Raw genomic sequence first — 13,035 nt, 5'->3', positions numbered from 1 at the left:
TCCACATCCTGGGAATCTCACAGGGGTTCAACCTTCTTTCTACCTCCGTAAAGTTCTCTGCACATGTCGCCATCAGCATATTCCCTCTCGCAGGATTTGCAACATGGAACACGCGCCCGAGTTTTACAAGGCTGTACTCCGTAAAGCGTTGAGAGCTCAGCGGAATCCAGACGCCCAAGGCGTGGCTGTGCGTCCGAAATGGCCCCCAGCCTCAAGAAGCGCAGGCGGCCTTACCACCTTTTGTACTAATGAAACACCGATTTAGGGGCCAGGATCTTGATGCCTGCCCGGATGTGCCTCCGCTAATTTCGCATGCCCGTACAGCGCGTAGATGTTGGCAGACCCTCGTCGTTCGATACCTCTAGTCCTGACACTCTACTGCTTAATTCACGCTCTTTTGGATTCTTTCTTTCCTCCGGTAGATGTAGCGTCGTTCTACTGTTTGAAGCGAGAGACATCAACCGCATTGAAGACGCAAAAGAGGGCGTGTCCTCAATGCTCGCCCGATCCTCCCAGTTCGTCGCGTGCGCGCTGCTGGCGGTTCGAACAGCCTTCGCCATTCCCACCATTGAGATCAAAGGCTCGAAATTCTTCACCAGCGATGGCGACCAGTTCTATATCAAAGGTCAGCTTCAGTGTCCGAAGTGGGGGTTGAAGAACCAACAGGAGGAGGAGGAATACTAGGATGCCAGCTGCTAACAAGCCGCAGGCGTGGCATATCAGCCCGGAATGCTGACGAACCTGAACGGCCTTACGAATGGCGACCAGTGCAAAATCGACGCAAAGCTCATAGGCGAACTCGGTGCGAACGTGGTGCGGGTGTATTCGGTTGATCCGACGTTGAATCACGACGCGTGTATGAATGCCTTCGCAGAGAATGGCATATACGTCATAGTCGACATGTCGACACCTACGTATTCCATCAACAGGGTGCGCACTCCAATTCCTGCAGGCGGAGGGCGGGCCATAGCGAAGCTTGCTTGGTCGCTATCGATTGGGAACACTCGCTGACCTTGTGGACTATATTAGGTCAATCCCAAATGGACGCTCGATCTTCGCAATGCATTCGCCCAGGTCATCGACGGGTTTCAAGGGTACGATAATGTGCTAGGCTTCTTCGCCGGAAACGAGATTATCAACGACCGTAAGACCATGGCGCGCTTTCTCTTACCCCGCTATGACGAGCTCATGCCCTACAGAAAGTACCACCTCAGCAGCCCCATTCGCCAAAGCCGTTGTGGCCGACATGAAGGCTTACAGAGACCTAATGCAGTACCGCAAGATACCCATAGGCTATTCATCTGCAGACGCAACCGTTCGCCTGCAAGTGCAAGACTACTTCGACTGCGGCAACGAGAGCATAGCTGTGGATTTCTTTGGCTTCAATAACTACGCGTGGTGCGGCGACTCTTCCATGGACGAGTCTGGATACACTACCCTGTACGACGACGCAGACGGCTACGACATCCCGATCTTCCTCTCCGAGACTGGCTGTTCCCTCAACCTGACTGGTGGAAGGCCGTTCACGGATCAGGTTGCGATGCTGGGCAGGGAGATGAACGACAGGTACTCGGGGAATATAATATACGAATGGAGCGAAGAGGGCAATGGCTACGGACTAGTCTCGTATACAGCGTCTGCGGCAACGGGCACGCCCTCTATAATGGGCGATTACAAGCGTCTGCAATCGCAATGGGCGACGCTGAGTCCGACGGGTATCAAGGCTTCGGCATACGATCCTACTCTGACCAGGCGCGACTGCCCGGCCTCCACGTCGAGCTCGTGGATCGTCCGCAAAGATGCTTCGCTTCCCACCCTGGGTACTTCGGGCTTCACAGCACCGACGGGGCCTAGGTCAACAACGTCAGGAGGGGTATTGACGGGGAGCCTGGCCGGCGGCGACGCCGTACAGACAACCGGCTCCCAAAGTGGGTCCGCAATTCCCGGAAACTCAAACGCCTCCTCTAAAACACCGGTCGGCGCAATCGCGGGCGGCGTCCTCGGTGGACTCGTAGGCCTAGCTCTGATCCTGGGGGCGATCCTTTACTTCCTGCGCCGGAAACGAGAGCAGCGCGCTGCATACGCAGGTGTCGAACAAGGAGGCCCCAACGGAGCACCGCCTGGCAAGCTGGCCATGAACCCAGACGAGGAGAAGGATCGCCAGAATGGGTACTACGGCCCGCGCTACCATGAGATGTCGGGTAACGGGACGACGCAGGAGTTGGATCCGGCAAGAGGGCACGTGGCTGCTATGCCGGCGCCCGAGATGGCATCGCGTGGTGAGGGACGCCCGGAACTCGCTGAAGAGGGGCAAGGACATTATCCAGCCGCTTCTCTGCAGAGTGATTTCCACGCCGTAGGGACATCACGGGGTGCAGGAAGCGCGCCGGGAGCGGAACCGTCGCCGTATGTCCAGGCACAGAGACGGACAGAATTGGATTGGCTGGAGAGCGAGGAGGCAAGGTTACGGCAGCGAAGAGAAGTGTTGATGAGGCAAGACGGTGGCGGAGGTAGCTAATGTCTAAATGCAATCCATAGCAAGCCGTTCATGCAACTCGATTCCCCTGAAGAGTCACCGACGTTAAATAATTGACAACCGTGGGCGGTGCGTCTTCAATCGCTCCAGCGCAGACTGGTGGGGCTACACGGAGGGACGGCCTTGCGATGATGGGAGTAGAGCGGCTGGGGACATGGTTGTTCGTCGCAGTCTGCATATTCAGGCAGTGAAGCGACAATTGGAGCCCTTCCTTTTCATGGACATCTAGCGACTTGTTGGGAATTTGTTGATTTAGATGTTTTCTTCATCTCTATCTCTCCCCGCTCCTCTCAACATGAACATTCGACATCATGCCTTCTTCGCCAGCTTGGACGCTCTTCGGTGCCGCTTTGCCTTCTTGTTCGAGCATCTCTGTCCTACCATTCTCACTCTCGTCAAACTTCTCTTTGACCATGCGCTGAAACATAGCAACCCTCGCCTCACTCTGCCCGCTCGCCGCGTAATCTTTCAAAACGGCCACGCATCGCCCGTCGCCCTTTTCCAAACTCTTTTTGATCAGCATCTCATGTGTCCCGCGCCTGGGCATGAAGCCCTGGCTTCGCATCTCCTCATAATAGAGGAGCGCGTCGTCCAAATCCTCAGCGCTCATGCAGACTAGGACAAGTCGGTCGTAAGTGATGCGATCCGGGCGGACATCGACCTGGATCATCTCGTTCGCAAGGAACATGGCGAGCTCCTTGCGCCCTGCTCTGTGGCACCCCTGGAAAAGGATGTTGAATGTGGCTGTATTGGGGCCGGCTTTGCTGACCGTGTGGAGCACTTTATAGATTTCTATGGCCTCGGCGAGACGGTTGAGGAAAACTGAAGCTTGCAGGCACGCATTGACAGCTGCAGTCGGAATTCTCTTGCCACCGCCTTCAAGGTCCTGTAACTGTGCAAATGCCTCCATGGGCCTCGACTCTTGTTTGCTGAGGTAGGTGTAGAGCGGGTGCAGTGTGTCTGATGTAATTTTGATGCCGGAGTCTTGCATGATGAGAATGACAGAGAGAGCAGCAGGGAGGTCGTTGGAGGTGAGGTAGCATTCGATGAGCATTTCATAGTGGTGCGCAGTGAAGATGGTGTCGCGTTCGGCTAGGACACGGAAGACGTCGGTCGCCAACTTTACGTCGCCGTCGCGCGAAGCGAGAGAGAGGACATTGAGGCAGGTTCCGGTTGGTGGCTTGACGTAGCCTGGCACCACTTGGGTGTTCCATATCATGCTCGCGGCTTCGTGCTAGCTAGCGTGTTAGCGGACTTAAGGCTTTCCTGACCCACAGGTTGAAAAGTTGCCAGGACTTACAAGGTGCCTCTTCCCAGCAGCGTCGAGCAGCTGCAGCCAGAGCGCATTGCTTAGCTTGACCCCTTGTCCCTCCACGCTCTGCCTAACGCTGAGCACGTAGAAGGCCTCTTCCACCTCGCCAAACTCGAGGAGCATCCAAATGGTTTTATCCCACAGCCAGCCCTCCACCTTGGTCCTATGCCTCACCATGTCGTCCAGCTTCTCGAGCGCTACTTCGAAGAGGCGGTCGCGCAGGAGCCCCGCTACAACGAAGTTGTGGCCACGGTCGGACAGATTGAACCATCGTTCCTTCATGTAGTCTAGAATCTCGTTCCGCAAAAGGTAGTCTGGGTGGACAGCAAGTGCCTCTAAAACGCATTCGGCGCCTCTCGCGTCCAATTCGACGCCCGCGCTCTCCATCTCTTCCAGCACCTTCCTCAGCTTCCCAGCGGTCCCCTCCTCGCAATTCGCATAGCTATGCAGTATGGCCGTGTACATATGCCCATTTGGTCTCTCCCGTCGGTCCTTAATGAGTATCTTAATGATGTTCATCGTCTCCTCATATCGTCCTGCCGCGCCATCGATGCGCAGTCGTTCGTAGAGCTCGGGGGTCGGAAGGTGAACGAGGGGCACCTTCTCTCGCAGGCTGCGGCGGGGTGGAGCGGAGCGGACGGGCTGGTTGGGCGCTCTCGAACTGCTGAAATAGCCGGTAGATAGTGCGAAGGGATTCTCGGTCGTGGGCGGCGAGGTGCTGTATGTGCGCAATGGGCCTTTCCGTGCACCTGCTCTATGCGCCGTCCCGTTGGGAGCATCTTTTACGGCGGCGCACCGTGTGGGAGCCGTGGATAGGTAGTATCTCGGGCAGAGACATCTCCACAGGGCGTCGTTTACAATTGGTCGTGGCGGCATTGACGACGATGCAGGGGAACGGACATCCAGAAGCTTTTGAAGCTTGAGGTCGCAGTGCTGGTCTGTGCGGGCCCTCGGCCGCAAGCCTCCGCGCGACTTCACGGAGAGTGCAGGCAGCGCCAGTGACAAGGAATGCGCGCGAGTTCCAAGAGAATTATCCATTACACCGGTCTATGCAGTTACTTTTGCTGCCTCGGCGCCGAGGCCTCCATGCATGCTTCAACTCATCCCTAAGAAATATTACAGAAACCGCCAACCAGGTGCGCCGACCTTCAGGCATAAAAGAAGAGGGTATATACTCAAAAACGAGTACCAACGAAGAAAGCAAGCTAGCTGAGCTTGGCCAGAATCTTAGGAAAGCCAAGTGTTTCTCAAACGAAGCGGTGTGTCGTCGGAGCATCCCACCGCTAATATCATTCATTAGAAAATGTATCGGTCGTTATGAACCGGGAGCACTGGGAGCACGCGGGCCCTCATCGCTTAAATTGGGCGTTGACATATTCAAGCACCTGCCATCCCGTTAGCCTCAAATCCCTAGAGTCGCACTGGTAGAGTGCACGAACCTTGGATGGAATGAGTTCCTGATTCACGAGATGCTTGCCCAGGATCTTGAAGACCTCAACCTGTTCTTCGGGCGTGAGACCGGTTATGGCGGCCTCGAGTACGCTGCCCACACTAGTCTTGTGGACGGCAATAAAGCTAGAGTAGTAGAAGAAAGCAATTGTCCCCATGATGAACTGGCAATCCATGCGGTCCGTCATTCCACCATGTCCTGGGATGCTGTCACCAAAGTCCTTGATCTTGAAGGTCCGCTTAAGCCCGGAGGCGAAGAATCCACCAAAGGGCGCAATCAGCGAGGCAAAGCTGGCGAGGACGAGGACGTGCAGTTGGACTGGCATAAAGGTGAAGGTTGCAGGAATTGGCAGACCTTGCGGAATGAAGGGGACCGTGTATGTTTTCGGTATGAAGACAGGATTAGGGTTACATTGGAGACCCGTCCATATGTTCGCTCCGAGGTCCTGCTCCCCATTAGTCAGAGTCGCAAGAGGGGGAGTAGGCCACTCACGTTCACGGGGCAAATAAAGTACTTGTACTGCGACATAATGTGGGTCAGTCCGATACCCCAGAGGGTGGTGAAGAACCAGGCACCCAGGAAGCCTTCCCACGTCTTTTTGGGTGAAATCTTGATCAGCGGCGTGCGGCCAAAGGTGATACCGCATAGGTATGCGAAAATGTCGTTGGTGATGACTAGAGAAACAGGGAGGAAGAACCAGATGAAGCCCTCGAAGATGTTGTTGATGACGAAATGGGCTTGTCCAACAATGAGGAACAGAGCCATGTGGGTCCATGCGAACTGGTTGAACTGGAACTTGTAGTGGCCTTTCTGGAGAGAAGACACGAAGAAGACGAAGCCTAGCAAGTTAGCACGTAGAGGACAAACGGAGCGGGGGCATAGCGTACCGATGATGTAGAGCATGAAGGAGATGAACCTATGGTGCGTCGCCAGGGGCAGCAGAATACGGTCCACGAGCAGGATGTGCTTGAAGTAGTATATCACGCTCTCGCCGTAGAGGAAGTACATGGTGGTGCCAAGGAAATACCAATTCAGCGACTTGGTAAAGCGCAGACTCCGCGCGCGACTGGGCACATTGGAGATGGCGATGACCTCCTTGAAGGATATAATCTGCACGGCGGTGACGACAATGATGATGTAGATGTGGCCGGCGAAGAGGGCCCAGAAGAAGCCGCCGATCATGACAAAGGTCCATATTGTGCGCGTGATGAAGTTCTGCTTCTTCTTCTCGTACTCGGACTGCGGCGGGGGATCTTGCGTCTGGCCCATTGTTAGCGGTGTCACGGTGCACGATGGGCGATGGGCGATGGAGGATGCTGTGAGAGCTGCGGGAGGGGAAGACATACTGCAGGCTCCGACTTGCTCAGCGCCCCGTTGCGCGTGGGACTGCCCGGCTCAGAGGCATTCTCGCTGATCTCGGACATGCTCATCGACGGCCGTCGCGCCTTGCCGTTGCTGCCTCTGTGCTGGAATTTGACGTCTTTCCGCGGCCTCGCCATGGCTCGGTCTGGGTGCGCCGGCAGTGGGCGGCTGGCCGGGGGAGGTGTGCGGCTCGGCAGGCGCGTTGGGAGAGGTCGTCGCGACTCGAAGAGGAAGAGAGCAGGTCACTGTGTCGGGCGATGGTCAGACCGCGCAGAATTTGGCGGGTGCTGTTGTTCGCCGGGTGTGCACGCAAGCAGGTCTTGCGCGATGGTTGCGGGAGGAGCAGGCGGAACCGTAACGTCACTCCGCCGCCGAAATTCGCCCTAGCTCTCAGCCCTGCCCCGGCATGTGAAGCCGCCCAGCGCCGGACCGCGACGCGACAACAGCCACCCGCAGCACGCGTCTGACTGCCATGGTTGACAGGAACCGGGAGCATTCTGCATCTGGAATGGCTTGCGAACATGGACGATGACGAGTTCGACTTCTCGGACCACGACCTCGACGACCTGCCGGCCAACACCCTGCAGCAGCTGGAGACGACCGCCATCTGCGCAACCCAGCACCACCGCAACGATTCTGCCGCCCACGGTTCCGACTATGGGCTCGACGACGGCGACGAGGTGGTCAATCTCGACGACGAGGCAGACGCGCCCGGCTTTGCACCTGCCCAGCAGAACTATGGCTACAATCCCACCAACACCGACGGCAATGCGCTCTACGGCGACGCCATGGAGGTCGAGGAGCCGCCGCGGCAGTCGCAGGCCGACGTGAGCAAGCTGCTCCAGCGCATCAAGAAGGTACGCGCTCGAACTGCACCCTCTTAGTCGGTGCTAACCGTTGCAGCTAGAGCAAGAGAAGCGACGGCTGAACAATAACCTCCAAACCGCCACCGCCGAAGCGAACAAGAAGGCCGGCGAGGTGGACAATCTCAGACGGCGTGCCGAAGCCGCGAATCGGGCGAATGAACAGCGCATTTCAGCTCAGCAGCACGCCCAGCGGGAGAACGAAGAAAAGCTCCAGGCTGAGCGCGACAGTTTGCGGCTCGAGCTTGAGCGGACCAAGGACAGCAACAAGTTCACCGAGAATGAAGTGCAGGATGAGAGGCTGAGGAGAACGCGGAGGGCGATACCAACAAGACCCAAGCCAGCCGCGGCGGTGCCAGCAAGCCCCGTGGCAACACCAAAGAAAGCGCAAAAGACGCTGCCCATCGGTGATGGCTTCGACGACGAGGACATTGTCATGGCCTCTCCCTCCAAGAGACGGGAAAAGGCAAAGGCAGCAACTCCCAAGCAGGCGGGGAAGAGGAAGCGGCAGGTCTTTAATGACAGCCCCATAGCAGCTCTGCAACTGAGCGAGCCGCGAGAACGACCGAAACCGCCCGAACCTGTACCCGCACCCCAGCAGGACGGAAAATTGGACATTGCTCTTCTGCGCCATCTCTGGAAGGACGACCACCGCTTCATCCTTCTGCACCGTCTGCTGGCCCACCGCTCTTCCAATGGCACCGACCGCGTGCTGGAAGCCCTCACCCAGCATGCCTTTCCCTCCCAGCCGCAGAAGAAGCTGTCTTCCATGGTCTACGACGCGCTTTCGAGCTCTGGTGCTTCGCCCAACGCACGTGAACTTGCATTCCGCATATGCCGCGCCTTCCTCAAGCTCTGGAGACAGTGCCTGCAAGAGAACTATTATGCGCCCGTATACCTGATGCTGGATGCGCTGCACTTCGTCCTGGCCTGTGAACCAGCGAAAACTGCGGCTGAACTGGCAGTGGAGATTATCCCGCTCATCATGGACTCTGTCCAGCTTGTAGCAGAGCCCGTCTACTGGGGTGCAACAGGGGATAAGAAGAAACTCACGGAGCTTTTCTCGCCGGCACAACGCCAGATTGCATCGGAAATCGATGTGCTAGACTGCTTGGAGCTACTCTACCTCATCGCAACAAGCTGTCTCTCGTTACCATCTCCAGAAGCAGAAGCTCTTCCGCGCTTCTGGCGAACCATATCATCCCCCTGGGTTCTTCTGCTGCTCAACAAAGCACAGCCTCTTCCTCACATATCGCTCATGCTGCGTGTCCTATCCACATCACCCCTGTCTACCTCCTTTGGACCTATAGTATCCGACGATCCAAGGGAGCAGGCCAACGCAGAAAGCCAACTCGTCAGCCGCCTGACGAACCTATTCACCGACACGCTTACGACCATCCCTGACCCCCAAGAACCATCTACGGAGCCCATCCCGGATGACCGCATCTGGCAGCTGCGTCTCAGCGTCCTAGACGTCCTCACCCAGTTCTCCATCCCAGAACACGGTTCCACATTTCTCGCCCAGCACAACCTCTGCGTCGGCCGCCTGGTCAAATACCTCAACTCCTGCGTCATGTCTCTCTACACGCATCCACTCTCACCAAACCAGGACCGCAAAATTGCAAGCATCAACGCGACCATGAAGCTTATCCACCACATCGTGATTAGCAATCCCGGCTTCGCCGTCAAGAATAAGTTAGATGGAACCTTGGGCGGGCACCATGCGTACAAGGTCTGCCTGACGCGGTTAGCCTTCTCAGAAGGCCTGGTTCTTGAAGCGGGAATTGAGCCTGCCGTCATGGATATGGCGTCGGACATTCTGGATGAGAATCTCGGCCCCGAGGAGGGAGAGGAGTATATGCAAGTCTTTAGTAGTGGGACTAGTGTATAGCAGTCGTAGTAGGATATATATGTGGGCACTAGGTGCTTTGGAGGTTCCGTCTTGGCTTAGCATTGCACACTCGAGGGATATTGCATTGGGCGACGTTGTACTGGCTGGATAGTTACATACCTTACTTAGCAGCTTGTCATTGGTGATGAGCTTTTGCAAAAACAATTGATATTATGCAATGCAGCTTGTAAGACCGGGAATGCCTAAAGCTAACGCGGGGTATCACTCTGAAATGTATCGCATGTCTGGATTCAAGAGGTGCACAAACTGTGACTTCCGCCGCAAACCAAGGATTTGAAGGTGTGTTCGGTGGATTCAAGCGAAGATGCAATCGGAGCATCCTCACAGAGCTGCCTCTTATTATCCAAAACTATCAATGTGCAGCCACCGATTAATACGCATATATATATCCAAGCAAATCGCCACGCATGAAGAGAACCAAGCCTGTCCTTTTTGAACTCCACCCAATATGACAACACCGAAATAATCAAGATTGATGATGCTCACCACATTATATCCGCGAACGCCGTCCGCAGCACCTCGGTCCGCGTCTTCTGCATCTCTGGCGCGCCGCCCACCATGTCCAGAATCTCGAGCGTCTTCCTTGCGTCCTCCTTCGCCATCATGAGTAAAGGGTCGCTTGCGGGGCTCATGCCTTCTCGGCCAGGAGAGAGAGGTTGTTCTTGCGTGCCGAGGATGCGGGCCATGAGGAGCTGCTTTTGTCAGTTATACGCATACTCAGGTGATATAGAAGGAGGGAGAATGCTCACGGCTTCCTCGAACGCGCGATGCTGAAACACCCACCACACGCCAGCATCCACCCGCAAGTGCTCCCAGAAGTGGAAGAAAGCCAGCAGCGCCATGCGCGCCGCTTCCAGCGCTCCTCTCACATCGCATGTCACTCCACTACTATCGTTCTCGTCCGCTTGGATAACCATTACACAATGCCAGAAGTTGCTGCGTAGAAAGAGGTTTTGACGTAAGAGGCGTGGGTTAGTCTCGGCCATTTTGCGGATTGCCGCGTCGTCCGAGGTAGTCAGAGGCGATGGAAAGGAGTCTAAGAGTTTGTGATATTCGTTGGTGAGATCTGCCTTATCGCTTACGGACTTGGTCAACGAGTGCCCGAGTGAGCGTGGCGTGCAGACGGTGCGTTGAACTAGGTTCGCCATATGCCACATGGAGCGTATGTACTGTCGGTCACAGAGTTCATAAGGTGGAAAGGCGTCGGATGAAGGTGCGATATTGCTAATGCTCATGGGGTTTATGACAGGGTCAGAGGCGCCATTGGCAGAGGACCCATTCGTCATGTAGTCATCTAGCTCGTCGGTTAGGGATTCTACGCGTACGTCGGAGAAGGTGGCCGTTGGAGGAAGCTTGAGGAGGACGGTGAGGAATGTGTCTTGGAAGAGAACAGCCTGCCATAGCTTCCGTCGCTGCTGCTTATCGGAGAGCGAACAGCGCGGAGCGATGATATCTGGATCGCGATGTAGACCCATTGCATATGACTGTCGTACGAGGACGCCGCCAAAAGCCCATGCGTCAGACGCGTGATTGTCGTTCATCAGGAAGTAGCAAATCAGCACCATTGCCTGGAGAGTCCTGACGGACGCTCGGCTGAGATACGACGACAACCGCAGGGCTTGCTGGGACGCTGAGACATAAAACTCGGCGATCTGGGCACGCTCATGGTCTGAAGGGGTGCTTATGAACTGCGTGCCCATGGCATATACGACGAAGTGGAGAGCCACCAGCACTGGGTCGGCGACCTGCTTCTCTGCGAGCGGCAGCGACCAGAAGCGCTCATAGTCGGCATAGAAGTTCCTGCGGTGCACCATGGGATATACAGGGTCGACAGCGTCAAAATACTTGGCGACCAATATATCGGCCTGGTCTTTGGCCGGTAAGACGCCTATCACTTCAGACAGGCCTCCCCGGCTCGTCCAGTAGTTGGCGAAAGGATGCTCGGAGCCGAGCCCGAAGAAGGGCGACTGGATGTGATTCGAGTACGGGATGTTGGACAGTAAGAATGGCGAGGATCCTGCCGATGACAGCGATACGCTGCGGTACTGGGTCCTTGGCGTTGACGTTGGGACCTGAACCTGTGGGGTGCATCAGCGGGGATGTGCTCTACTGAATTAAGCTTCCGTCGAAGCCGGCCTGATCGACAGAGTGCAGGATGCGCGCAGTGAGATAGGCGAGTTGAGACAGTGGTCGTTACCTGAAGTGGAATTGGCTGCGTCTCGTTATTGCTGGACGGCGTTACGGATTTGGTGTGCTGCTTCCTCGCGCGGCCGGTATTACGCGCGGCGCCACGGCTGTGGATCTCTTAGCACCTCGGTCCTGGAGACGTCGTACGAGCGCATGGGAAAAAGCACTCACTCTGCAGAGGCGATGAGGTTCGCGACCTCGGAGTATTTGCACTGCGATTGCCGCTTGAGGCACGCGAGACATTGGGGCCGCCCGCGGTCGCACTGCACGGCGTCAGCGCTGCGTTCACGTTCTCCCAATCCCACCTGGGCATCCGCGGCGCAAACAGCAATGACGCGCCACGGCCATCGCATTGCCGTGCGCATCGACATACCTTCGTCTTGCGCTCGACACATTCCTCGCAACTCAAGGTCGGCTTGTTGCGCTTCTGCTTCTTCCTGGGCGAGGGGCCCGCGGCGCCGTCTTGGGTCACATTCGCAGCCGGCGAACGAGCGCTGGGTTCCGGGTCCATGGCTGCATGCCTTTGTACTCGTGTTGAGAGTACGCTCACGGGACGGCGGGCTGGTGCAGCATGGATGTGGAACGGTCCCGAGCGAGGGCGTTGCACGATGTCGGGAATAAGAGATCTGGGGGAGAGAGATGTTGTTTCCAGCAGCAGTTCCCCAGAGCGGCGGGGATGTCGTTCGCGGCCGCCCTTTGTGGGTCCAGCCATCGGCCTTGGCGCCGGCTGGGGCGTGCTAGCGCGCCAACCTCACCTCTCCGCCGCCGCTCTCCAACGAAGAGCATCGCCTATGCTGCGCCAGAGGGACCTCGACGAGATGCGCGCGACACTCGGGCGTGGTGAGGAGATTTCCCCAGCGGCAAGGAAGGCAAGGTAGTGGATGATAGGGCGGTGTGACTGAAGGTGAGTCAAGCGCACGAGTCACAGCAGGTACGGCCAAGAGGAAGGCGCACAAGGCACAAGAGAGTCATGACAGGTCAAGGAGAAGTCACACAAGGCATAACGAGATGAAGATAGTGGATGACCCGAAGGTCTGATTGTAGATTGATGTTTGTTTGTTTGATGTTGATGCCAGAGTCCAGTCCTTTCATTCAAAGCCCAACCTGAAGTCCTAGCACACTAATGACCAACCAAGATCCAATCCATTGAAGAACCATGACGTCCAGCTGAAGTCCGACCAAGTACCATCCTTCTAACATCCAAGACCCGACTCGAAAACCCAGTGCTCAGGGAGGTTATGACAAGTGTGGACGGCAGGCCACGCACGAAGCGCTCTATCCACTCGACCGTCGGGTTGGAGCTCAACAGAAAGGACAGGAACGGTGAGAGGTTGCAGCGACAGCCACAACTTGAGCGATCCTAGCCGCCTACATCTGAAGAGCCCCTACCTCTCACACAAGCCGCAACAATCA

The 13,035-nt window shown here is 56.4% G+C and overlaps 5 protein-coding genes across 5 annotated transcripts; 2 read left to right on the top strand and 3 right to left on the bottom strand.

Moving 5' to 3' along the window:
- Positions 1-320: 320 nt before the first annotated feature.
- BU26DRAFT_553519 (glycoside hydrolase family 72 protein) lies at positions 321-2,688 on the top strand. The gene is made up of 4 exons (XM_033832212.1): positions 321-625; positions 710-930; positions 1,030-1,144; positions 1,200-2,688. Exons 1-4 carry the CDS (start codon positions 496-498, stop codon positions 2,516-2,518), a joined length of 1,785 nt encoding a protein of 594 aa, XP_033680691.1. The 5' UTR covers positions 321-495; the 3' UTR covers positions 2,519-2,688.
- Positions 2,689-2,807: 119 nt separating this feature from the next.
- BU26DRAFT_432766 (uncharacterized protein) lies at positions 2,808-4,724 on the bottom strand (the record flags this gene model as incomplete). Its single annotated transcript, XM_033823991.1, has 2 exons — positions 2,808-3,770; positions 3,837-4,724. The coding sequence occupies 2 exons, from the start codon at positions 4,722-4,724 to the stop codon at positions 2,808-2,810; spliced, it is 1,851 nt and encodes a 616-aa protein (XP_033680690.1).
- Positions 4,725-4,987: 263 nt separating this feature from the next.
- Positions 4,988-6,998, bottom strand: BU26DRAFT_607882 (phosphatidate cytidylyltransferase). The gene is made up of 5 exons (XM_033835794.1): positions 6,645-6,998; positions 6,186-6,558; positions 5,791-6,137; positions 5,288-5,743; positions 4,988-5,233 (listed from the first exon to the last, which is right to left on the bottom strand). Exons 1-5 carry the CDS (start codon positions 6,795-6,797, stop codon positions 5,198-5,200), a joined length of 1,365 nt encoding a protein of 454 aa, XP_033680689.1. The 5' UTR covers positions 6,798-6,998; the 3' UTR covers positions 4,988-5,197.
- Positions 6,999-7,100: 102 nt separating this feature from the next.
- Positions 7,101-9,599, top strand: BU26DRAFT_489983 (uncharacterized protein). Its single transcript, XM_033826039.1, has 2 exons — positions 7,101-7,517; positions 7,564-9,599. Exons 1-2 carry the CDS (start codon positions 7,182-7,184, stop codon positions 9,412-9,414), a joined length of 2,187 nt encoding a protein of 728 aa, XP_033680688.1. The 5' UTR covers positions 7,101-7,181; the 3' UTR covers positions 9,415-9,599.
- Positions 9,600-9,720: 121 nt separating this feature from the next.
- Positions 9,721-12,264, bottom strand: BU26DRAFT_522087 (uncharacterized protein). The gene is made up of 5 exons (XM_033829696.1): positions 11,996-12,264; positions 11,794-11,885; positions 11,633-11,729; positions 10,185-11,513; positions 9,721-10,127 (listed from the first exon to the last, which is right to left on the bottom strand). The coding sequence occupies exons 1-5, from the start codon at positions 12,131-12,133 to the stop codon at positions 9,918-9,920; spliced, it is 1,866 nt and encodes a 621-aa protein (XP_033680687.1). The 5' UTR covers positions 12,134-12,264; the 3' UTR covers positions 9,721-9,917.
- Between the last annotated feature and the right edge of the window lie 771 nt (positions 12,265-13,035).

The sequence above is a fragment of the Trematosphaeria pertusa genome, assembly GCF_010094035.1.
Source record: "Trematosphaeria pertusa strain CBS 122368 unplaced genomic scaffold BU26scaffold_12, whole genome shotgun sequence".
NCBI lineage: Eukaryota > Fungi > Ascomycota > Dothideomycetes > Pleosporales > Trematosphaeriaceae > Trematosphaeria > Trematosphaeria pertusa.
The sequence above is the reverse complement of the archived record's forward strand: the minus strand, read 5'-3'. Positions and strand labels throughout refer to the sequence as shown.